General features: G+C 39.9%; 1 protein-coding gene across 1 annotated transcript in view; it reads left to right on the top strand.

The window, feature by feature from the left end:
* The window catches only part of rptor (regulatory associated protein of MTOR, complex 1), a 182,454-nt gene that overhangs the window by 87,816 nt on the left and 69,140 nt on the right, over positions 1-25,498 (top strand). Inside the window, exons 7-9 of the mRNA XM_035659536.1 lie at positions 11,570-11,629; positions 22,286-22,386; positions 24,937-25,081. Of these exons, the coding sequence (XP_035515429.1) occupies positions 11,570-11,629; positions 22,286-22,386; positions 24,937-25,081 (306 nt within the window). The remainder of the gene's footprint in view (positions 1-11,569; positions 11,630-22,285; positions 22,387-24,936; positions 25,082-25,498) is intronic.

Genomic DNA, 25,498 nt, shown 5'->3' with positions numbered 1-25,498 from the left:
TTAACATTGTACTGAATACTATAACAGTAATTTTCAAATGAAAAATGGCAGCCCTGTTTTGTATGGACGTTCATAGTTCCCGGACAGTGTAATGACTATGATGATCTCTATTGACTTCCATCTTTCATTACTAGGACTGCTGTGAATTTTTTTGGTTTAGAGTTTAACAAGTTTAATGGTAATGAATGGCTTACGATGAAATTTGGTAGACATTCATCTTCCCCTCAGGATAACTGTGGTGATCCTTTGATATTTCATCCAGCGCCATCATCAGGTCAAAATGTCACTTTCTGCAATACTTTTCTTAATGCAAAGCTAATGACATTCCCTTTAGCCATAGCTGTACTTTGTGGTTTGTTGTAATCAACAGATGGTAAAACACACTAAATTAAGATAGCAGCCATGGTAATGTGACCTGCTAAACATTAGTGTGTTAACATTGTAAAACTGATTACATGCTTGAGCACATTGGCATTTAGATCAAAGCACACCGTATACAGCACAGCCTCATAGAGCAAATATGGCTGTAGACTCTTTTTACAGAGCCATGTTTGGCCACTCTTGAAGACTGTAAAGATTTTCTAGCAGGAACCTATACCCTCATTGCCAGGCTGATATTCAGCACCTCTGTAATTCAGCTCTTTAAGGAAGAACCAGGCAGCAGCAGTGAATCTCTGCAGAATGCAAAGCAGTCTGAACCAGCCCCACAGCCAGTGTCTGCTTCTGTCTTTTCAATATTACACCAATAGCACCGGCTCTACACATGCTAACCCTACCCTGGGGTGCTTTCCAGCATGTATGTGAACAATCATGCAGGCATTTACACACAGGTAGTATATACAGTACAATGTATTAATGCTGATGGTGATGTGTACATGTACAGTAAGCCTTTCAACCTGGCTGCTCAGCTCTGCCAGATACAATGGTAATGCATCATCAAGCAGCATCCAATTATCTTCATGCATGTGCTGTAAACAGTATGTGAAACCTTCAGGAGCAGGAACACAGATGAGATTTTAATGGGCTCACATGACCAAATCTTGTGTTCTTTTCATTCCGTGGGCTCTTCCCTGATACACACACACACACACCACACACACACACACACACACACACACACACACACACCACAGCCTCATTATGTTCATTGAGAACCAATGTAGCTGCATCTCTGTTTGCCCGTTTCCTGCTCCTATTGTTGGAACAAGGAATGGTAAAAACTGGTGTTTGTTGCCTTAACCCACTCACACACCACACTGCTTTTGCTCTGGAGCCTTGACTTTATTAACTGAAATCTAAATTACTTATAAAAATGTTCACACATTCATCTTCCCCCCCTTTGTCTCTTGATGTAGGGTGAATTGCAGAGAAAGTGTTACATAACACTGCATATGCCTTAGCTGACTACTTTCTGCAGACCTCTGTGGATCTGAAGAGAGCAGCAGAAAACCCCATCAACCATACATACTGACAGCGAAATCTGATAGCTCGGCTCTGGTTTGTTCTACAGGGTTTTCTCTGACTTCTCACCGTATCTTTTGAGTGAGTTAAAGTATTTCCTATGGTCGGATCAGCAGTGTGCCTCATGCTGCAGGGCACCTGTTGCTAAAGCAGCTTTTACACCTAATGAGAAAGTGCAAAATGTATTTAAATTGTTCACCTACCCTAATAAGATCATTGTTAAATCCAGTAAGTCCCACAAAAAAGCAACTGCAATCGTTTTTTGCAAGAAAGACAACAAGTTTTACACTTTGTGGGATATTTAAACTTTATTAAACTTTATTACTATTTAATTTGATGCTGAAGGATCACAAACAGTAGTGTCTTTAGCTAAAAAATATATATACTCATACAACTTAAAATATCTTATTTTTCATAGGTTTTCATAGTGCCTTTTTGCGTTTGCAAGGTTTACACATGAAAAGTGGAAAAAGTCTGTCCACTTTTCACACTTTTCATATGCAAGCCTTTTGAAAGGCCTTGATCAAAGAATCTGAAGTAGTGAATTATCCATGATGCTTCACAGAATGAACACAAACAGAACAAAGGTGACTGGTGGTGCATCTCTCAGTTCAAAAGAGACGGATGGGTGACGCACAGATGGAAAAACCAATAGTTCTGGTCACCACAGTACAGCTTCAGTGCTCTTTGGCCTAGATTTTCTGCTCTCTCTGACTGGAGAAAAAACCCTATTTCCATGGAAACATTCCCTCATTTAGTTTTTTATAATGGTGTTTGGAAATTGCTGTCAAACTTGTCACTCAAAAATCTTCTATAGGTGTTAAACTGAGTGGAGGTACGGAAAATGTGAAGGCCCTAACATATGATTCACAACATTTTCATACTCATCAAACAATCAAGGGACCACTCAGGCCCTGTATGGAACATCTTTATTATATTTATTCAGATTTTTCCTTTAATTTGTCACTCAACTATGTATAAATTAAACACAACCCCTGAATGTATACTTCATTAAAAAACCTGAACATACTCAAGTTAATTTAGACACTTAAATGAGTCTCTACAGACATACACAATAGTCTACCTAAATATACCTAATGGTTTCATTAGGTGACATCTGCTGATTACTATATATCCAAATGAGTTTCATTTGAATGTCAGGCTTACAGCTGTGAGTCAGAAAATGTGTTCCTATCGCAGTAAAATCACCATGGCTGCTGTCATAGAGTCTCAACAGTTGGTCCATTATTCACTGCCGGAGCTGCTCCAGAATTTGTCTCTAGGTGACATCATCACTACAGTCTGTCTCTATGCTGTTCAGCTGGATGTAAAAATTCACAAATTAAAATGGAGTTGCATTATGTTATAGGAAATAATATATGGGAATTCTTCAGGGTAGATTGTTGCTTTAAATTGAAATGTGCTGTAGGCATGGTCAGCACCCCTGTATGTTCAGGAAATGTCTTTTAATTAGCTAGCACTACACTTTGATGTTAATTTAAAGTGATGGCAGTAATGAAGCATGTTTGAATGCTAATCAGGCATGCCCCTCCCCATCTTCACATTTGTCTTATTAATGATAAAAAAAAAACCATTAATCATAATGTATTATCATTTGAAATGTTGCTTTGAAAAGAGCAGTTGTACTGGAGCCATTTAATGAACAGCTTGTTATGTAACAGTGAGAAATTTGGTAAGAAGCAGTTGAAATGCAAATATTCTTTTGTTCTCATTGTCTTCATACATATATTCTTCTACAAAATGGATTTTACTAATACAGACCATGTAGGTATTAAAGTGAAGACACTGTATTGTGTAGCTGCAAGAATATGATAGGAACACTATACTGACAGTCTTTACAGTGAAATACTCACAATACTCAAATCTGTAGGCTTGAAATGTGGCTCTGAAAATTTTGCAGCTTGGTCCTTCGCTGTACCGTAGTTCCAGGACTGAATCTCTGTCCACACATCAAATACTCAGTTTGCAGAAACAGTCGACTAATCAGAGCTTTGTTGGCAAGATTAAGAATGCTGACATCATCAGCTAGATATGAACCTGTACAGAAAGTAGCAACAGAAATGGCGACAAGTGTTGTTATGATTCCATTTACAGAAATACAACTTTTAAATTGACATATTCCTTGGATCAATGTGAAAAATTTTGATTTGTTATTAACAACCACAGCTTCTGTGTCTGCTGGGATGAATACACCCTTTTTTACCATTTGTTCAGGGCAAAACAGATCAAAATCTACTAATTTTGGACTGTATCTATGTTTCCAAGTTTCTAATTTCCTTAACCCTAGAACTGGGGAACAAAGGACCTTGGGAAACATAGGAAAGACCCTGCCAAATCCTGTGCCCAACGAAAGCTTGACCAACATTACCATGATGCCAGGCTAAACAACTAAAGTAAAACCTAACTGGAACTCTCATTATCAGGCTATTGTCTCAGAGGACAACAATTACATTGGATTCCAGTGGTGACCCACAATCACTAGAAATATAAAGCTTAAACATCCATACTATCAAACTAGCCCTGAAGAATAATGCACTCTTCAACACTGTTCAGGTGTTCCTGTCTTCAATATGCCAATTAATCCCTAAATACTCTACTTCTGCTGGAGCCTAAGAGCTACGAGGAGACAATTAAGCAACACTGAAGTTGTATATTTTGCTTTGTTCAAGAAAAACAGTTATTTTTGACGTGACTGTGGGTCACCATTGTAACTGCTCCGCATTCTATTCAAGTTATTTCAAGTCAATTTTATTCATATATCCCAACATCACAAATTTGCCTCAAAGGGCTTTGCAATCTGTTCAACATATGACAACCACAATCCTAAAACAATCAATTTGGAAAAGGGAGAAACCTCACGAAAAGCAACAGAGGAGGGATCCATCTTCCAAGATGGACAGACATGCAATTTGTATATAGAGTGGACAAAAACAATACCTGTTAAATTGCTATATGGAGAAACAGAGTGACAATATTAGGTAAATAAATCCAAATATATGAAGAATGTGAATCAGATAAGTTGTCAAACGAACAGAGTAACATCAGCACAAATACCTGCAAAGAGAACAGACAACACAGGAGTGAAGACTCAAGATACGATTCATGAAGATACAATATGCTAAGAGAGAATAAAAAAGTATTGTATCAAATGGAACAAAGGCTGGCTCCTGGAGGACCCGATTTACAAACATCTGGATGAAACATCGCCAGGAGCCAACTGACACAAAGTCCTGGGTAAAGAAAGGGAGGAGAAGGAAAAGAGGAAAGTTCTTCCATACTGAAAAAGTTTAATTTTTTTTTCTCTGAAAAGGAGCAAGCTGCAAACTTTTCAGAGGCATCTTATAGCCCTTTTCAATAGACATGTGCTGGCTTGACTTTACTTGGTTTGACATGGCACGTCGGCCCCGTTCGGCAGGGATTTGCATCTCCATTACAACAGGGCTGCCCGATTGAAAGTGTATCTTCAACGGCAACAGTGAAATAAAGCGTTACATTCTGAAGCACAAATAAACATGGCCACACTGCCGGATTTTGTGTGAATGCAGCCAAAGCACATCCTTCATCCTGTCCAGTGTGACTTCTCTGTTCTCTGCTCTGCGTGTGACTATGTGTGGAACTCAGCCCCGCCCTCATTCAAACAGACCTGCCACTCTTTATACATCCACGTACAGCCAATCCGACTTCACCGCAACCTGATTGGAGGCGGCTGGGCACGCTTTGACCCAACTCTGGAGATGGTCCATCTTGGGCAGGGCTCAGTACAGCTGAGCATGTAAATGCAAATCAATGGAAACACAAATCAATGCCACATGGTGCCAAAAAGTGCCAATGGAAAATACCTATTATAGTGAGTGATAGTGCCTTTATTTTTCACTGATTTCTTTTTTTTATATATATATATATACTGCTCAAACTATTCCTCATTAGGATTTCAGTGTGTATTTTAAGACACCAGAAGTTGAAACCACATGATCCCATGGTCACCTCACCAATACATTTAGCTCAATATACAATGTATGATAATATCGCTGACTGCTGTGATGTAGCTACTGTGAATTATTATGTTAATTGGTCAACAGGTGTGAAAAATGAAGGAATCCTAAGACTCAGAACTCCTCCTAAAGACTAAAGACAAAGCAGCAAATAAACTGTATTTGTCATTTACAATGTAGACGATTTCATGGAGCATAGTAAGTGTGATATATCACCTGTATATTGTAGGTCAGTGACAGAGCAGATTAGATTTGAGATCACCCAGCTGTCCCTCCAGCACATGACTGATAGAGACGGTGACTTGGGATAGGAAGGCTGATTGAAGGAGTAATGAGCTGTAGAAGACAGCTAGCTCTGCGGGGACCAGAAGAGACACTGTGCTCCTCCCGTTCCTCCTCCACCAGCCACCCCGGGAGCATTATAGTAGTTTGCTCACACACCAACCACTTCATTTCCCTCCTTAAACTTTAATATGTACATGCCCACTCCTACCCTCTCCTCCCAGTGACCACACACCCGCTCTCTCTTTTTCACCGATCCAATTAAACTTTGGCCACCTTGCTCTCTGTTCGTAATAATCCCTCAATTTCCTTTTCATCTTTGCCCTCCAGCCATCTTGTACTTGTGTGTTCTCTACTTCCAGGAGCATTAAGTCCGCCAGCCATAGCTGTTGCTGTTCTAGCCACTTTGACTATTTGTCACAACAAAAGAGTTTACTTTTAAAACAGCCGAGATTCTTTCTGTCTTTTGCTCAAGACATTGCCTGTTGAAATTTCGATTTTGTGCTAAGATTTTTCAGCCACAATAGCAGAATTGGCTCTAGTAATGGCAATGTTGGTTGGTTCACTATTTTGGTCCAGACTGAAATATCTTAAGTCCACAAATATCAACTTGTATCAGATCGATTTCCATGAAATTTGAGAGACATCATCATCATGTTCCCCTCAGGATGAATAGCAGTAACTTTGTTTGATCCCTTAAATTTGTATCTCGTGCCATCATCCAGGCAAAATTTGAATTTGTCTGGTACTTCGGTATATGACCAGATACGTTGCTACACTAATGACATTCACATCAGCCTCAACTGCATGTGGTGTTGTGCTAATAGTGCTTATTAGCAAATGTTAGCATGTGCACTTGCTAAAAACTTTCGTAAACTGTAAATAGGTAACTGCTTAACATCATAATGTTAACGTTGTTACTGTGAGCATGTCAGCATGCTGATGTTAGCATTGAGCACTTCTGTAACATAGTATAACGTCATAGACCTCATTCTCTTTGTCTGAAATCACTTTCTATTTGCTCCATAATGTTCCATATTCACTGTTCAAGTGTCCAAATGTGTAAAATGTATGTGCTAAATTGTACCCTCAAAAATTCCTTCAATGGAAATTAGTGTGACATGTACCAGAATGCAAATTAACACTTTGTTGTCATTATGATGCTGGAAAATAATGATGATTCATAAGTGTCTGAAATCGCAGTTTACTGCTCACTATAGAGTAAACTAGTGTCTATTATATAGGGTGTAGTTAAAGCATTAAAGTGATTTCAGACACAGTTAAAAGTTAAAACAGTTAAAAAGCCAAATGTGGCCATTTGCAAAGAATAGAAACATTATTTAGGAGGAAACTGTGCCCTTACTACCATGCAAATTTAAGAGTAATTCCGCAATTTAGCCCTTTAGGGAAGGATCAGGCAGCAGGGATGAATCTCTGTGGAAATCAAAGCAGGCTGAGCCAACTCCTCAGCAAGTGTCTGCTACAGTCTGCTTAATACTGACCCAATACACAGCTCAGCACATGCTAGACTTGCATCTGGGGTCCTGTGGTTTCCTCCAGGTATGTGTATCATAGGGGTTAGTAATCAAAGTATTTCAAACAATTTCAAATCTTGATACGTGTTCTCAATCAGACCCAAAGCTAAACGCTTTTGTATGGCGGACCCATAAAGCCCAACTACCCACATGGTGACATTAGTTACAGACCTATTGTTATTGCCACACTCTGACCGCTGGTATTTCCCTGACCTTGAAATTTGCTCTGCCCATATGTGTGGTATTTTGGTGCTCAGTACTGGAGGCATTCGTGGCACAAACAGGTGGGAGGTTCATTAAAATGAGGCAGCACAGAGCGAGTTGTTGGCATTTTGGTGGAAATATGATCTTAGGCTTTGTGCTGAGAGCCGACGTCTCAGAACCAATTTCTGGTCTTCTGGCCAACCTGATGATTTTGACAACAAGAGGAAACAAAATACTCAGAGAAGATGATAGAAATATTCTTAATATGCAAAAAACCCTTTCGATTAAACACTCCCTAACCGATAGATGCATTTAAGTAGGAATGTCTGTAAATCAGTTAGCATTGATCTATAAATAAATAATAAATTTCTGTCTACAGCTGCTTCATACGGTATGAAAAGCTTCTCCTTCAGTTCATTAAATCTCTGCAGCCATCTAAAGGCAGCAGGACACATATGTTCATAAATCTGCAGCTTCTGATTAGAAGAGTGCAGCACCGAAGCACAGTGCCATTACACATGACTGTCCACCACATTTACCTTCATTAGATCACATGCAAATGACATGAGGCTGCTACAAGGAAACCCCACCTCTACTCACATCAGACAGGTCTGTTACCTCAGTATTCTGTTGTCTATGCAGGATACATCAGATTACAGACACTCACAGGGCTTACGGACTCCCTTGTGCGATTAAAATAGAGCCCTAATTGGTGATCTTTACACACAAAACTGATCACTAAAACAAATCTTACATCTCATCTCATATGTCCAGCTGGTTCTTGAGTCTAAAGAAATACTTATGTCTAAAATCAAAAGCAAGCTACCCCCATCACCTCTGGCTGACTCATGCTTTTTAGATGTATTTTCTGAGCTTGTGTCATGGCTGAGGTGAATTAGTGTCCTACTTTGAGGTTTTAGCTTTCACATTACCCCTGATGTGATGTGTTTTTCCTTTGATTGATGATGGTGTAAATGCACCTCTAATTAGCAAATACTAGGCTGAATGCATCATCTGGATGAACTGCATTCAGCAGATATTTTTCAAAGAGCAGTGAGTTTTAGGTGAGACCAGAGCGATGGCAGATTTGAAAAGATAATACACAAGCCTTGATAAAAGCTCTCTCCACTGACCCTACGACTCATTCAAACTATTCAGCCTCAGAGTGACGTATGATCTGGTTTCAGCTTGTGTAATGCACTTTTTAAAATTCTGCTTTGCTGTGTAGAATAAGGATTGAGTGAGATTGCTGCACTCCACAGTTGTGTGGAGTGAAACATCTGCATCCCTTTCTGATACCCCTCTTGAGTTCGTCAGGGATGAAGTTTAGCTGCTGGCTGTGTAGCTTAGATTGATACCCGTTTTATACATCATTTGCATCTTCTTGCAGCAATATCACACGTTCTGCTAAGCAGTAAAGATATTCACTTGTTGTGGTGGATTCTTACTTTTGTATTAGAAAAAACACGCCTGAGGGAAACCATTCAAGGTTCAAGTTCATATACTGTGATTATAAGCACTCACAGAATCACTTCTTCTAGTCGCAGTGCGTGATCAGAATGTTATAGTCTGCTTTTGATCATTTGAGAGCACGAACATGGCTTTTTCTGAGGCTGGTTGTGGGGAACAATTACTATAGATACTGGTGTGACCAAATGCTCCTCTCCTCCTCTTTACTTTCTCATCTCTCCCTTTTCCTGTCTCCCACGCCTGAGGGATTTTACATCTCCCCACACAGAGGTTGGGTGGAAACACGCTCTCCCTGATGCAACCTCCAGCTTGGTCTGTGCTCTGTTTACTTTGGCCCGTCTGTCTGTTTCTGCCAGATTAAATTTTTAGTTAATCATCTCTGTTTGTGTCAGGGGATTCGCTATATCCTTTTTGCAGCAAATCATAAACAAAATATTTATTCTGTGGTTCAAATGAAATGCAAAAGTAAAGGCAGAACACTCTTGGATTGTGTTGTATTGGCAAAACAATGATAGACCTGTGTTCCTGACTAACAGCAAAGTGCTGGCACATACCAATGCAGATTGTGCAAATCATGGCTTGCATTCAAGAAGTTCCTGATTATTAAGACTTTAGGACAAGTTGTCCTGGTTCCATCCTTCCTCCTCTTTGTTCCTTGAGTGCTGGGCACACTCAGGGCCCGTGCTGTTCTATAAAGACACACTAAGTCACACTGGTGTCATAAGGGACCTCATTATTCTCCAGCATCAGGAAGAACCTTTGAATGCGAGTGCCATAGCTTACGTCACAGTCAGGGCGGATCAGTTGTTAGATACATAATATGATTCCCGATCCATGCATCGACTTCTAACTGCTTGGAACTTAAGTTCACTTCCAGGCATGAGTTTCTGTTATTTGTGGAGAAAACTGACTGATAGCAAAGAGTAGCTTTGACCATTTGATTTTATTCCGTAACAATTCAACCAAATTAATTAAACCAGCTCATCATTTTAAGTTGATTCGAATTTGATTTATGTGTCAAATTCAGGTCAGGTCAAATAGTTCCTACAGTCAGAATCATTTTAGAACTTTTAATCATAACTTAAAACCTTGCAACTATAACATGATGAGTTGGCTAAACGTCCAGAAGTCCCTAAACATATAAGATTCAGTTGTTGTTGCCAGTTTTTACATTGTTAATTTATTAGCATAGTTCCCAGGATGAACTGCATTTAGATTAGAAGTTCCTTCTTTCAAATTTTAAAAAAGCTACTCGATGAAGGCTCATTATGTGTCTGTCGCATGGCCCTCTCTCACACTGATCCTGGTTGGAATCTGCCTGCCAAGAGTATACCAACAGCTGTAATCTTGAGGCAGTGTGGCACCTGAAGGTTCAGACTTGAAACTACTTTACATGTTAAAAAAACAAACAAAATACCCACAAACATAACTGAAATTTTAACCTAACAACAGATCAAAACAGTCAATCTGTTGTTGGCTGAATCTTAAGTCTATCTAACTTCTTTACACCTTGAAGCTGCACCAATCATATAATTTGTATGAACAATGGATCGAATTACTACAACTAATGTGAAAGGTGTACTGATAAATCCATAGAGAATAATCAGCAACTCAGTTCCCCTCAAAATTGATCATTTTGGTTTTGTGGCCTGCAACCTTCAATGGCTCAGTCTCTTGTCAGTCTAGTTTCTAGCAACAGCAGGTGGCTGTTGTAAGCAAAACAGTCTAAAAAACACAATTTTACGCTACCTTCCAGCACCAAACAGCTGCCAGACAATTGGCTGCCAATGGACAACATGGTGAAGAAGACGACCCGCTCCCTTTGTAGATAAAAGCTCATTCTAAGATAATGAAAACACAAATCTTATTTTTAGTTGATTATATACAAATGAATATTATATTTCCATTTCAATAGATACCCCTAATTATTACCCACACTTTCAGTTGACTTAGCTGGTTTAGTAGTAGAACAACTAATGAACAAATCAAACAAACACTATTGAGTACAGGTCGAGGTCATTCAAAGTTTAAAGGCACCCAGTGACAAATATTTTATGTAAAAGTGACTGAATGTTTTTTACAGTGTAATCTCAGATGCTTTTCACATTCAGTATTGCCTGCAGTTGATGTGTGACGGATGTTTGCGTATGTGTACACACACACACACACACACACAATCACACCTGGTCTCCTCCAGGTGTGTGACGACACGCAGTGAGCTCCAGCGCCGAGCGGTGCGTCTGTCGAGGATCTGAACGCCAACCTGCTGTGACTTACAGCTGGCCCGACCTGTCGGAGCTAACCACGCACAGTAAACAATAACCCCCACATCAGACGTTTGAGAAATATGCCTCTGTGTTTCCCGCTGCCTGCCCCCTCCCCTTTGACTGTAACTCAGCCAAAACACACTTATCAAAGTGCTCAGTGTTGTAATCTTTGAAGCTCTCATTTTTCATTTGAGCGTTTTATCTGTTGATTGTTTCTCTCGTAGGTCGTAAAATCTGTAATACAGGCCAAACGTTTTTATTGCTTGGCCTAGTCTGTGAGCACCTCCTGTTTTCTCTCCAACTCTTATCAGCAGCTTTTTTCTGTTTGTTTTTTCAGGTTTTGCATGCAGAAGAGTGCCAAGTTGGTGCCAGGGGTGACGTTAGACCTCATCGAGAAGTAAGTGGCACTCCACCGCCATCCTAAAAAACAAATCTCTGTCGCAACCCTTTCCCTCTCACTGTCGCTCTCTCTCAGGAGGGTGCAGTCTAGAGAGATCATTATCCTGTTTGTCTGTCTCTCTCTGTCTGTCTTCCTGTCTGTCTCCGTCTTTGCTCTCTCCTACTTATTGTCAGTCCTCTCTCTGTTGTTTTCCATCCTGCAGGTATAATTCTCTGCCTTTGTTTCCCCCCTCACAGCCAAAGCGGCAGTAGTTTGGCAGATTTAAGGCTCCATATTTCTTCAATAAACCTGCGGGTGCCAAGCGGCTCAGCGCGGAACATCTCTTGCTCTTAGGCACACGCTCTTAGATATTAGCGCTCAATATGGATGTCATATCCAAAGTTTTAGTAGTTTCACAGAAACATCGGGGGTGGCTTTTCTTTTTTCCTCCTAACGTGCGGGGGAGAGATAAATGACACCCATAAACTAAGTAGGTTGAGGTGGTTTTAGAAGTAGTAACTTAAAAGCAGAATATCTCAGCAGGAAAAAAATACATCTTGCTGGAAAGCACCCTGAGGTGCTAAAGTGTCTTAGCAGTCTGTTAATGAAGGTGAATAAGCACTTTTCTTTACATGCTCAAGCTTTGATTTTGTTTTGCCACAGACAGTTTGTACACACATGAATACACACGCACACACAGTACCTACACATCTGTATTTTACACTTGACATAAGTTGATTATTTACTCATCAGTCAGCTGCTCAGTTTCCCTATTTAACACTTATTTCGTTCACACCGCCTACCTGAGCAGTGTGGCAGAATGTCTTGCTTTTTATTTCGGTATTAGCAGATTAGAGCAGCCCCTCTGCAGGCCTGAGTCACGCATCTCACACACTTCTCTACGATGCTTCACTAGAGAGTCGAGGTCTCGCCTATTTCTTCTGTGAGACGCGTGCGGTTCCCAGCAGAAACAGACAGTGAAAATGGTCTGTTCGTGGTCATATCGTAATTATACCAGCAACCTATGCTCCTTTCACTACAGTTTCAGCGTCTATATCTGTAGAATGTGTCACAGACATGGAAAAAATTTACATTTATTTTTTTAAACGCAACACCTCCTTTAGATTAAAATCTCTCTGGTGTTTATGTGGACAGAATCCATTCATACGTTAACAAGGCTTTTATTGTATGGTATTTATCAAAGGCCAACTCAGTATAGACAGATAGGGCTGGCAGCAGCAGCCACGCAGCTGACACTCGGTGTGTGCCAGGCGCAGCTGCTCAGGTAGGCAGTGTGAATCAAGGGTTAGTATTGTTTTCACTACACCAGCTAATTCCAATGGCTCCAGTGGTGTTAAGCTACCATCAGTAAAAGTCAACACTTTCTGCACAGAAGTTTTACGTTAAAGGCTTCCACAGGCTCAAAGGACATTATCCACTGAGTTTCCTGCTAAGCTTTTAATTTGAAACATCAGCAGGAAGTGTTGACTTTTATTGACAATATCTTTAGACCGATTAAAAGGAATTTTGAGAGTGAGCACAGAATTTTTAATAGCAGATTGGTTAGTGGGACATAATTCAATGTTGTGCTGATTAGTGTTGTAAAAATGTACATTATGATTAATTAACCATCACAGTCCCGGACCAGCTTTTATGTGTTCATTATAAACATAACTGTTAAATAAGACGTGTGCGTTATTTGAATACCGCCTTGTATTTGAATATTTACAATAGTTCTGTTTTTTGTTTTTGTTTCTGACTGTCTCAAACTCTGGGTCATATTTGGATGAATGCAACTCACTATTGATTTCTTCATGCGGTAAACGCCATATCTCAGAAATAACTCAATGAAGAAGTAATGCCTCACCTTATTGTTATTGTTCATGCCTTCTCCAAATCACACTAATTGGTCTGGTGGATCATTTGTGGGGCATTTACATGTTCACTCTCAAATTGTTTCCCGTGTTTCTACAAGATTAATAAGGATTATTCATAAATTTAACCTGTTTCTCACCTCGCCACATCTTGTTTGTCACTGTTCTTCCTGCTTTTACCATTTATTTATCTTTAACAATAATTCTTTTATGCTTGCTGACAGTTTGTCTTTGAACTTTATATTTTTTCACCTCCTTCCACCTACACTCTCCAGTGGATAAAAAATGGAAAGTAGGCCCTAGTACTGTACGCATGGCTACTGCCCAGTGACTCCTAGGGCAGGATGGGAAACCACTAGAGTGATGATGAACACCTTTGAAGAAATAAGCCCTTTTTCCATTTGTCTTTCACTTTTATTCTACATTCTGCCCTCTCAACCACACCAACATCAGTCGGTGCATTTGACAACATTGATTCTAGCTCCCATGTCCTCTTCATCTTTTATCACTTGTCTCACCAGAACAAAGAACGGGTTTCTGTGGAGAGGGGAGAAAAAGGAATTTATGACCAGCGTTCTGTAAGGAGAGTTTTAGCACCTACAAACGTCACCCTAGTTTACGTCAGAGACAGAGCTGTGGGAAACGTTCTAACCTGATCTCATAGTTCTGTCAGGCTTGAGTAAAACACTGAACAGGAACATCAAAGACGGGAACAGTTTAACAATGGTACCACCTCGAAATTAAAATTTGTAATGGTTTCTGTCAAAGAGAAAAAAACTGTGATCTGAATTCAAAGCTACAGTCACTAATCATTCATATGCAGAGCTTGAATGAAGTCAGCTCTACCCCAACGCATGCTAAAGAAACACTCAACACAATTCCACTTTATTGTAGGTTTGATTCCTGAAACAGCCTCTCAATATGTACGGCCACGACAAACAGAAAACAGCTTGACTTAATTTAAAATAAAAAATCTCTTCAGGCTTCAGGCTGGTGAACCGGTCATAAACAGGTCCTTCTGCGATATTTCATAAGATCCTGTGCTCTGCTCTTTGTGTTAGCTGTCTGCTTCAGACATAGACACAGCAGGAGTTTATACTAATAGCAAGCCAGTAAGGTTAAAAGAGAGAGTTCTGCAGTGGCAAAGTGCTGACCTTTTATCTATTAGTCCGTATGCTATACTGAAATTGGATTTCAGATGTTGTCAATTCAGAACAATATTGAAAAACTAATAAAATATCAAATTCATGAGATATACGACCTTAAAATTGATGTGGGAATATTAAAGGTGGGATTTCATATGAGAAACAAATATCTATAAAATACAAGATTTTACTTTCCAAGTAAAACAGTGAAATAAATAGAATTAATTAAAATCCTGAAATTAAGTGAAGAGGGAAAGAGGCTTTCAGTCTCACTGTTTCAGCAGCCCCGAACATGACTGGAGAAGGGCTTTTTGTTTTTTAATCAGTGGGGGTTGGTGGGATCGTTGATGCTTAAGTTGCAGTTTTGGTTCATTGCATGTGCAACATGCTGTCCAGAGGGCTGAATGTTGACTCAGCTGATGTCCCTCAGAGTTCAATAATGGATGGTCCCAGAGCTCATAAAAGAAAAATGGAACTAAATCCATTTGCCATCTCACCTCTCTGCTCTGTGAAGCTGGGCCAGCATTCTAACTAAAGTCAAGTGCCAAAGTCAAACATTTTTCAAGGGATGCTTCATCACAACAGGAAGTATCACAGAAACAGTAGTTTTCTAACTAGAGGAGTACAGTGATTATTCTGTGTTTTTACCATAAAGCTGCTCTAATCATTGTGATTTAATAACCATTAAATTACTATGTATAGGATTAAAAATGTTGCTCATTGTAATGCATCCACAAAGTATTGTCACCCAGCTATTATTGGAAGATCATTCACACACCAGCTTCCTAATTTCTGGTGCAACTGTGCTCTTGTTGTCCTGTTTTTTTTATTTTTCTTTACTAACCAAGCAAGACTATATAAAGTTTGTGGCAACTACTACAACTATATTTTTTCTGTACTGTCTAATCATGCTCACAGTTTGACACGATAAGTCACCTGTAGCTACTGTGTTACTTGTCAGCTGACCTTGTGGTATCCTAGCAACAACAACACAAAAATCACACTAGGTTGCTCTTCTTTGGAGACTTCAGCAGAGAGATGAAGGGTGGTTCGTTATTATCCGCCCTTTAAGATGTGTCTGGGGTGATTGCTCTCTAATAGTATTCAAAGCAGCTTTGTTCCTTTATCATCACTTTGCAATGTCCAAATTTGACATGTGGGCATGAGCAAGCAGCTAATGGGCATTACACTCACTGTCCAGTCATTGGGCACGTATTCGCACCTTTAAAGGTCATGCACAGTTGGAAAGCACGTAACGAACACTCATCGCCCTTGAAGTATTACAAGCATTTGTTGCAAAATGTATTCAACATAATGTCAGCATTGAGTAGTTGTGTGCTGTGAATTTGTTTATCAATTTGACCATTCCTCTGTCTCTCCTCCATCTGTGCACCCTTCTGTCTCTGCTTCCCACATACATCCAACACACATTCTGGCCGTATCCAATCACAATAGACTTTTAGATAAGCGAGTCACGACGGCAAGCGCATGTGGATTTTACCTGCATCCAATACGCTTGGATCTCTTTCAAGCTACAGTATCTCTCACTGTTTCTCTCACATTCAGTCACACGTGGTCTGTCTTTCACACACACAACCCTCCCTTCTCCTTCATCTCTCATGGCACAAGTGTCGTGGGTCGATCCCTATTCCCGGCGTCCCTCTGAGTCTTTCGCAGCGAGTCCCCCCACCCCAGTGTGCAGGGCCGACCCACCCCCTTGGTGTCTGACACAGTCTGTGCTTGACTCAGTGGGGGGTCTCCAGAGTTGGACTCCATTATTGGAAGAATCTTATCACTGTGTTGACAACTCCTGATCCTGTGAGGAAATGCCATCGCTCCACAGAGACGTCAGAGAGAGGAGTCAGCGACACAGCAGCAAGTCTTGAGGTGGTAGAGATGTGTCTCTTTGCTCTAGATAAAAGCAGCAGCTTATTTATAGAGAACTTTGTTCACATGTAGAAACTTGTTAGACTTGGGTGTAGGCTTAAGGTGCCTATGGTGATGTCACCCATTGGTCTGTGGAGTACCGCTGTGAAGCCTCGAGTTTGGCGTTATGGTCGTCGCCCTGACAGTTTGTCAGAGCCAGCGGAGGTGACGTACTGCGAGTTGAGCTGCTCTCATTGGCTGTGCAATTTAAACACACTATCTCGAAAAACAGCAAACTAAAATATGTTGCTGAAAAGATTTTAGGTAAGAAATAGGCAATGCAGTAACAGAATCTTGATTCATATTTGATCAGCACTGCCTAGTTTGACACTTTGATCGGAGTTTGGTGTGTTGAGCTGGAAGGACTCACAGAGAAACTAATAATGAACCTTAAAAAGCAAAGCCCATCAGTAGTTACAGTGAGCTACCAGCTACAAGAGTCTTAGTTTACTTGCACATGCCTGCTTCATGTCCTACACAGTATAAAACCGTTACCTGCAGCGCTGCACTGTGGCTCCTCAAACACTAATTATGTCTCATTTAACGTGACACACACACACAAAGCTCACGTGTTTCCATGGGCCTTTTGTTGACCTTGTCACTAGTTAGATAGGTTCATTAGTATGACTGCACACAATATGGATTGTCTGGCTTCACATTTAACAACATAAATTCATAGATGAGTGGAAAACAGACTCTGATGTGATGTTCACACATAGGGACTCCTTCTTGCCTCGCCTGGAGCTCACGTGTGTTTAGTGCTAACATAATTTACTGTACATACTCAGCTCTGATTGAACAGTTATTTTCTCCCCTTTCCATTATACTGGCAAAGTAGTTCATTTCTCGAGCAGTGTGTTTCCACTCATAATTTTTCTTATCTATTATATATTCCATTTTTGCTGGTAACTTGTATCATGTTGAATTGGGAACCCATTGACTGCAATGATTGACTTTCCTTTCACTTTATTTGCAAAAAAAAAGGAAAAAAGGCAGTGCTTCCATTTCCAGAGGGAATAAAAACAAGCTCTACAAGATGTTAAAATTACATTATTTAAAGAGTCCAGTGAAATAGCGTGTTATGCCTCTGTTGTTCGAGTCTGTATGTATGATCGGGGGGTTGGACATAGAGGATAAAAGACACGAGGGAAGGGGCTAATGTTTTTCTAAAAAGATTTTCTGAGTACAGTGTGTTATTTATTCAAAAGCCTGTGTGTCAGTGTATTTGGTATGGTGCCCTATATGCAGAATATAAAGTTAACTACACCTTTACTGTGGTCATACTGTGCTTCCATTTCTGGTGACTTTATCAAATTAAATTAAATGCATCCTCGATAGCTTTACGGAGCTGTCCACATTTGAATTTGATTGGCTGGACCAGTGTGTTGCTGGATAATGTTACATGGTGGTAAAAGCTGAGCCAGTCTTTCCTTTCTTTCTGCCTTTCTTGTCTTTCTTTCTCTTTCTCTTTTTCTTTTTATACTGCCGTCTTTCTTTTCTTTCTTTTTGTCTTTCTTTTTTCTTTTCTTTCTTTCCTTTTTTATCTTTCAAGCTTTCTTCTTTTAGTGAAATTATTTTATTTTCTCTTTCTTTCTTTGGTGAAATTAATAAATTTTCCTTCCTTCCTGACGCAGTGCTGATCTTGTTCTGAACACCTCTAATATTAGGTAAAGTGTGAACAGGACTGACCTTTCCACTTCTTGCCTGTAGTGACTTGGAGACTTCATCAGCATGAGTAACTGTGGGTTTTAGTGTTTCAGCAACTGCTGCCTCACACTAAAACATACTGTATCACTGGTTAATAGATAGTAATAAATAGTAGGAACTAATAACAAAGATACATAGACTTGCACTTCTTAAGGGAGTATAACAAGGTGCCTTACTAAATAGAAAGATACTTTAAACCAGTATCACTGTAGATATTAATAAAACGGATAATATAGCACAACTAAAATGGCTAAAACAAGAAATTGTTATAAATTGCAACTATTTTGATCGATGACACAAGCCTGTGAGGGTATTTTTCCCAGCCTGTTCAACACTTCATCCATCTATCTGTCCCTCCGTGCACCAATACACTGTCCTTTTCCCTTCTCAAATATATTACACTGGATACTGAGCAAGGATATGAAGTGCTGAGTGTTCATCCTTAGTGCTGACTTGCTGAACACCTTTGGCAAGCTCTTGGAGTGCTCATGAGCTGGCCGGCCCTCATGGTTATACACTAGGCTTATACCTGCCAGGAAGGTCAAAGCTGCTATTATTTGTCACTTAGAGGTGGAAGTGGGAGGCTTAGGGCAGGGAAGGTCAGATACTCTGTGTTTAGTTAAAGTGCTGATGGACTTTATATGCCAGCTGCCAGACTTGGGGATGATTATATGTGTAACGAATTGGCGTTTAGCAAATAGTGCATTACTTTATAGTAGTATAGTGTCATTTATTTTCATATAATGTATATTATTATATATATTTAATGTTTCTATCTCAAGACAAAGACATGCCCCTGGCAGTGCTCCAGTGCAGCGACTAATGATGACAAAACCACAGTGGAAACAAAATGTTTGGGGGTGACAGTGGGTGATGACATTTCTGGGATGAGGAGAAAATTGGAAGAAAAACACTTTAGCATGTCAGTTTTGTGCAATGAATGTAACCATTTTTGACACAGTTATGTCAAACTCTTATTATTTAAGTGCATATAAATATAAGCTAAAAGTGGTAGCGGTTAAAGTTTAGTTTTTTTGTTTTTAATTTCATCACAACTTATCGCTGGATAACATAGGTGTTGTTTCATGATAACACGCTAATTATGTTGTTATATTGAGGAAACAAAAGATGAACTGCTGGGGCTCTCTGCTGCTGTCAGCCCTATCTTTCTACGATGAGTTTGCCATTGATAAATACAATACAGTAAAAGCCTTGTTAATAAATGAATATGAATAGAGCTTTTAATCTGAAATAGACAGGAGATTTACGTGTTTGTGCTATTTGTACACATATAGACATTATTACTGTAGTGAAACATGTATATGTTGCTGGTATAATGTCGATATGACTATTAACAGATCTTTTTGACTCTGTTTTTGCTGAGAACCGCACATGGAGAGTAAAAAGCAAGACGTTCCATGAGCCATCTTTGCTTCTGCACATCATTTCTTCAGCTGCGATCTTGCAGATTCATTGCACATCGCACTGCAACATGGGATTTATTCAGCTTTGGTCACAACTTGTGTCAGAATGAAGTTTTGAGGCATTTTGGTTTGTGCGTTGATTGCCTGGTGAATCTTAGGGCTGTGATGTAAATAGGAAACAAATTTGTGCAGTCACGTGTCATCCATTTATGCCACTTTCGTGTTTTGAAAATGCAGCAAGACCTTAGATTTTGACAGCTCTTGTTTTTCTCCAGGATAACTCAAGATCACACAGTGCATAGGTACCCTCCACTTAAACTATGACCTGTGGGCCCGCTGCAGGTCTGCTGCAGGTCTGCTGCAGGTCTGCTCCCTCCACTGATCATTTGAATCCCAGTGAAATAAATGACCTCCCACTCCCCTTTTTTTCTGTAGTCTCTTCCACAAACAAGCGCATCATTGGCTCTCTGTAGCATTGCGAGCTGTAATGTTTCCTCTCATTTTTTCCCCCCACATTTTTTCCTTACTTTAAAGCATTTCTTTTTACTCAGACACAAATGACTCACATTAACTGTAATATCTGTGAGCCGGCTAGTGTTTGTCCTCATCCCCCCGTCTTCTCTCACTGTTTTACATAGTGTTCATTAAAAAGCAGACGCCTAGGTGTAGTAAAAGTGATTTTCTCGGTTTTGCTACAGTGATTACTGTCACACCGTTGTGGGCTGTATATGAGAGAGATTTCCCTGCTTTCCATGGCGATGTCACAGAAGGAATAACAAAATAACTAGAGTCTGTGGTGTCAGAGAGGTTTCTGTAAAAACAAATGCATGGTGCACAGGTTTACACATCTGAGGCTCCTATAAAACACATTATAGTGTGGGTACTGTACTGTGGCCCTGTTTGAATACTTTCAGTAAGTCAATCGCTGTAGTTCCTTCATTGTAGTCAAGAAGACAAGGTTTCATAGGCAGTAGTTCCTCCTACATGCCTGGAAGGCTGAGCAGTATACAAATGGTTGCAGCCTGCAACTCTCGCCGCTAGATGCCACTGAATCCTACACACTAGTCGTTTAAGTCAGTGGTTCCCAACCTGGGGTCAGGACCCCCCTACTAGGGGTCGCAAAAGCTTCTTTGGGGTTGCAAGGCCTTCTTGATTTTAATATTTAACATCTTAACATTTCATTCTTTTCTGTGAGGAAACCTATATTAAATTATTTTTAAAGTTTTGATTATATTTTCATATTTACTGTGGCACAAAATTGGTGAAATCAGATCTTTCCAAACAAAATGTGTTAGCAGATGTGGTAAATGACAGTAAGTATTATATTTGACCGGTGCTTTTGGGATCAATGTACAATATGATGATCAAAGTGCTACCTGTACACAAACATGTAGCGTTTGTGTGAAATGTCTCGGCTTTTTCCCTGGTTTCTAAGATTTAATCTCACAAAAATATATTATTGACTTATTATTGGCTGTAGCAGTCCACATTTTGGCCTTTGTTGTGGCTTATGAATTGACATCCATAGAAATGTTTGGTCTCATCTGCAGATTAATTCTATATATGATATGTTATGATCAAGTAAAGTCAGGCATGATACGAGATAAATAAATCTCGCCACCGTTTTGACTGTAGGAGCGAGAGCAAAAGATATCTCATTGGTCACTGCTGTATGATGCTGCTATGTGTGCGCAGTCGCCATATTGGAGAGGTCAAGATCTGCTACTAATTCTGAACCGATTTTCATGAATTTTGGTTTGTTATAAAAGTAAAAAAAAATGTACATAATAGTGGTTTCTTGTTGGATTTAATTTAGCTCGGCTCCGGTCTATGAATAGGTAACATCAGGTGTAAATTATTTCGAATTTCAGCATTCGTGAGGTTTTCCAAAATGTAGATTTCTTTTTTTTATATATATTATAAGGCCGACTGGTTGCTTGTACTGTTTACATAACGTTTAAATCCAGAAGTTTGGACATATGTTCTAGTTTATGTTTCCTTATGAAGTTTATCCAGTTAGGCAAACCCAGGACAATTAGAATATCATTACACTATTATATGCATCTTAAAGAAAACTGAGACTAAACTACACAAAAACAATTTATTAAAAACTTTGCATACATGACAAAATGTACACTATGCTATACTATACGAGAAAACTTTATTCAGAACTTTGCAAATCTCCGCTGTGGTGGTATTGCAGTAGGTGCTTAACCATCTGTTGCCTGGCAGAGATCTTCTAGTTTCAATAGCGTTAGCAGAAGCGCCCACCAGTTCAACAGGTGTGGACCACCTCCATAATAATCAGATGTATGTGAGGAAAGCCGGGTCTGCAGGTCAAGTTAGCACACAAATGTATTCCCATGTGCTTCATTTTGTTGAGACAGCCCAGATGAAACACATGTAAGTGAGTGTATGTAAGCATGCATGAATATTCAAACTTGCCTCTCTGAGTAAGTGCCTGTAAATGTAAATTTCTTCAGATGTGTTGTGATATTACTACTGAGCAGTTGCCACTTTGTGCTTTGAGTCAGCTATGTGACATTCAGCGAGCGCGGCTGACACAGTGCCATCTGTGTTATGTTGTGTGTGGTGCAGGATCCCTGGCAGGCTCAACGACAGACGTACTCCCCTCGGTGAGCTCAACTGGATCTTCACAGCCATCACCGACACAATCGCCTGGAATGTGCTTCCTAGAGGTGAGGCTTTACATAACACACACACACACACACATTAGGCATGCACAATTTTTTTCCCACAGTTACAGAACAGACAGAATGATTCCAGTTTATTACATCTTGGGTCTTATTTTTGTAGTTTTAGCCATTGTTTCCATGAATTATAATAACAGTGGACCAAAGGAATTGATGAAATTCAGAACATGAAGACATTGCTAAAAAGAAGTTCAAAAGAGAAAGAAACACAAGTGGTAAGCCAATTGACCATTTGCTACCCGTGGTCCTCTGTCCTGTGTGACATTACTCATTCAGCAACCTTTTACTAAGAGCTGAGAGAAGTAGAAAACAGGTCGGTTTTAGCCTCACTTCCTACGTTACTTTATGCTGTTTACAATGTTCCTTAGTAGAAGGTAGGTAAGATCAATTTATGCAAATTATTGCCGTTAAAATACCCTCTGCTCCCGGCGTTTTTTACGTGGACAGACTGTCATTCTAAAAGCGGCTGTTTTATGGTGTGGCCTTGATTTTTTCACTGTAAAAACTTTAGATCTTCAATCTTTTAGACTATTTTCCGGTTCGCTTTAATCTACAGTTTCACTTAGTAACATCATTAACTTACCTATGATGAAGTGTTTGCCACAGACATACACATATAGCCTGCCCGGGTCCCACAGTTTACCATTTTATCATCTCTGGCCTAAAGCCACAGATCTCTTCTTTTACTGTCCTTTGCTCTTTGGGCAAGTAAAGAAAACCTTAAACTTTTTATTGTTTGCTGTGCAAAATGCAACACAGCAGCTTTTAGGAATGATGCCATTAGGCACTTTTACAGCCCTTGTTTCACCCAAAAGGGCAGGCTACTAAGACAGGAAAAAAAAAAAAAAAAAAAAATGACGCTTTTTTGAAGGGTAGAGTCCTCAGTTCCTGGTCCTGGATGCTACAGTTTCAGATTGTTGGCTTTTGTCAGCAGGTCTGTCTGGCTTTTCTGGATTTGGGGAAGTTTACAATCCAGTAACCCCAGTTGTTGTTTAAAACCAACGACCCACTTATTGAAACTTCACTAAGATTTTTGAGAAGTAAATGTGGCACTGCTGTCATTGTAAACTGCTCATCTATCATGCAAGAAAAGAAAGCTTGGCAGGTGTAGCAACAGTAACTATGGGGCAGGGCTTAGCAAAGTGTCAGTTACCCAGTTTTCTTAACCTGCGTGATTCATTACTTTGGTGAGTACATCATAAGTATAAAAAAAAATATGTAAAAAAACTGGAATTGTCCTTTAAAGCAGAAAAGCAAACACATATTTCTTATTGACGTTGAAGGTAATGGAAAGACAAACTTGTAAAGACAGCTAATGGCAGACTAAAGTTGTAATAAAAAACCGACATGTTTATTTCAACATGTCCAGCCAATGATGACAAATGGAACCTGTGTGTTTCAGCTCAGGGAGCCCAAATTAGGGCACCTAATAAAACCAGTACAGTTGTGAAGCATCAGCAATACTAAAACTTTGAAAATATCCCCAGTGGTTGAGCATAGTGAAGATGTTGATAAAAAAAAATGCCGTAAGTGCGGTTTGGCTCCTCAAATGGAGATTAATTGTGTTTAGAGTATCTGGCAAAGTAATTGGGAATATCATTTAACCATAATTTGGAGGCCATAAAAACAAGTATGGACGCACGTACACACACTGTATGGCGACATCACACGTGTGCGCACAAACACACACACACACACACACACACACACTGCCACTAACCATTACCCATTACCCAAAGGCTCAACTTGGCTATAGATGAAAATATTCAGTTTTCTCTTTTTGACATGCATTTTGCATGCAGCGCATGTACTTTCTCATTGCACACCTGTCTCTTGAATGCAACACACATCTACAGACACACACACGCATGCTCACAGGCACAACCTCCCCTGAGACAAACTGTATCCTAGCTAGAATAGCAATGTGACAATGCTGATGGCTGCCGAAGCCTTTTAAACCCCCGGGGCTCTGCTGTTAATGAAGCAGCACACATCAGAGAGAATCCCTGTAATGAAGGCACTGCACACCTAATCCAAATCACACACACACAGACACACTGTTGCCACACACACAGAAACACAAACACTTCAACATTTAAACAGTGGGACACAAACAGCAGGCATAGGAGTTGTCAGACACTGTCTCTCATATAATAACCTCGACAGACACACATTTTCACTCCCTCGCGCAAACTGGGGAATCACAATCATAAGCCAGAGATTGGCATGGGATTGGCCTGGCCCCATTAAAGTGAATTAGTGAATACATTAATGAGCTGCTGAAAATGAGACTCGTTGCTTTATTCTGCATATTGCTGTCCTCTGCATTCTGTAAGCATACACACAAGCTACGCTGTAGAGAGTACCCACTCTGCTCTCATTAAACTTCTTTTACCCAGTTTGAATTTCATTCATTCATTCAGGGCCCCATTTTCCTCACTCGTAATCCCGCCTTTGTGGTAATTTTATTCATTTGCTGCCCCTCTTCTGTCTCTGATGTGATGGATAATTTCTACTCTGTCTCTCTCTCTTTAGATCTGTTCCAGAAGTTGTTTCGTCAGGACCTGCTGGTGGCCAGCTTGTTCCGCAATTTCCTGTTAGCGGAGAGGATAATGAGGTCATACAACTGCACACCAGTCAGCAGTCCTCGTCTGCCCCCTACATACATGCACGCCATGTGGTAAGACACACAAACAGAGCTTCATGCACACAGATCCACAGATGTCGTTTGCTTTGTACAGCAGAAGGCGAGTCATCCACAAAGCTTTGCTAACTGTTCACACACACACACTGAAGTTAAAAGATGAGCAGACTTTCTAACGGATACTTTCTTTGATTAGACAAGAGAGAGACAGTGTGTTGTTATTGATGGTATGGTATGTATATTTAATGAGGGCAAGTGGTTACTTTTACAAAGCCATAGACAGATTACAAAATGCTATCAACTCGGTCACTTATGCACAAATGGTAAATCTGCCTCGGGGCTCATTTGCCCAAAAGTGATGTGCTCGTTTATTAGAAGAATAGAATGCCTTTATTGTCACTTTATTAAATATATTAATATATAATATAATATAATATAATATATATATATATA

Source organism: Morone saxatilis, unplaced genomic scaffold (assembly GCF_004916995.1).
Source record: "Morone saxatilis isolate NCDOM2014 unplaced genomic scaffold, NCSU_SB_2.0 Contig17, whole genome shotgun sequence".
In the NCBI taxonomy this organism is placed as follows: domain Eukaryota; kingdom Metazoa; phylum Chordata; class Actinopteri; family Moronidae; genus Morone; species Morone saxatilis.
The sequence above is the reverse complement of the archived record's forward strand: the minus strand, read 5'-3'. Positions and strand labels throughout refer to the sequence as shown.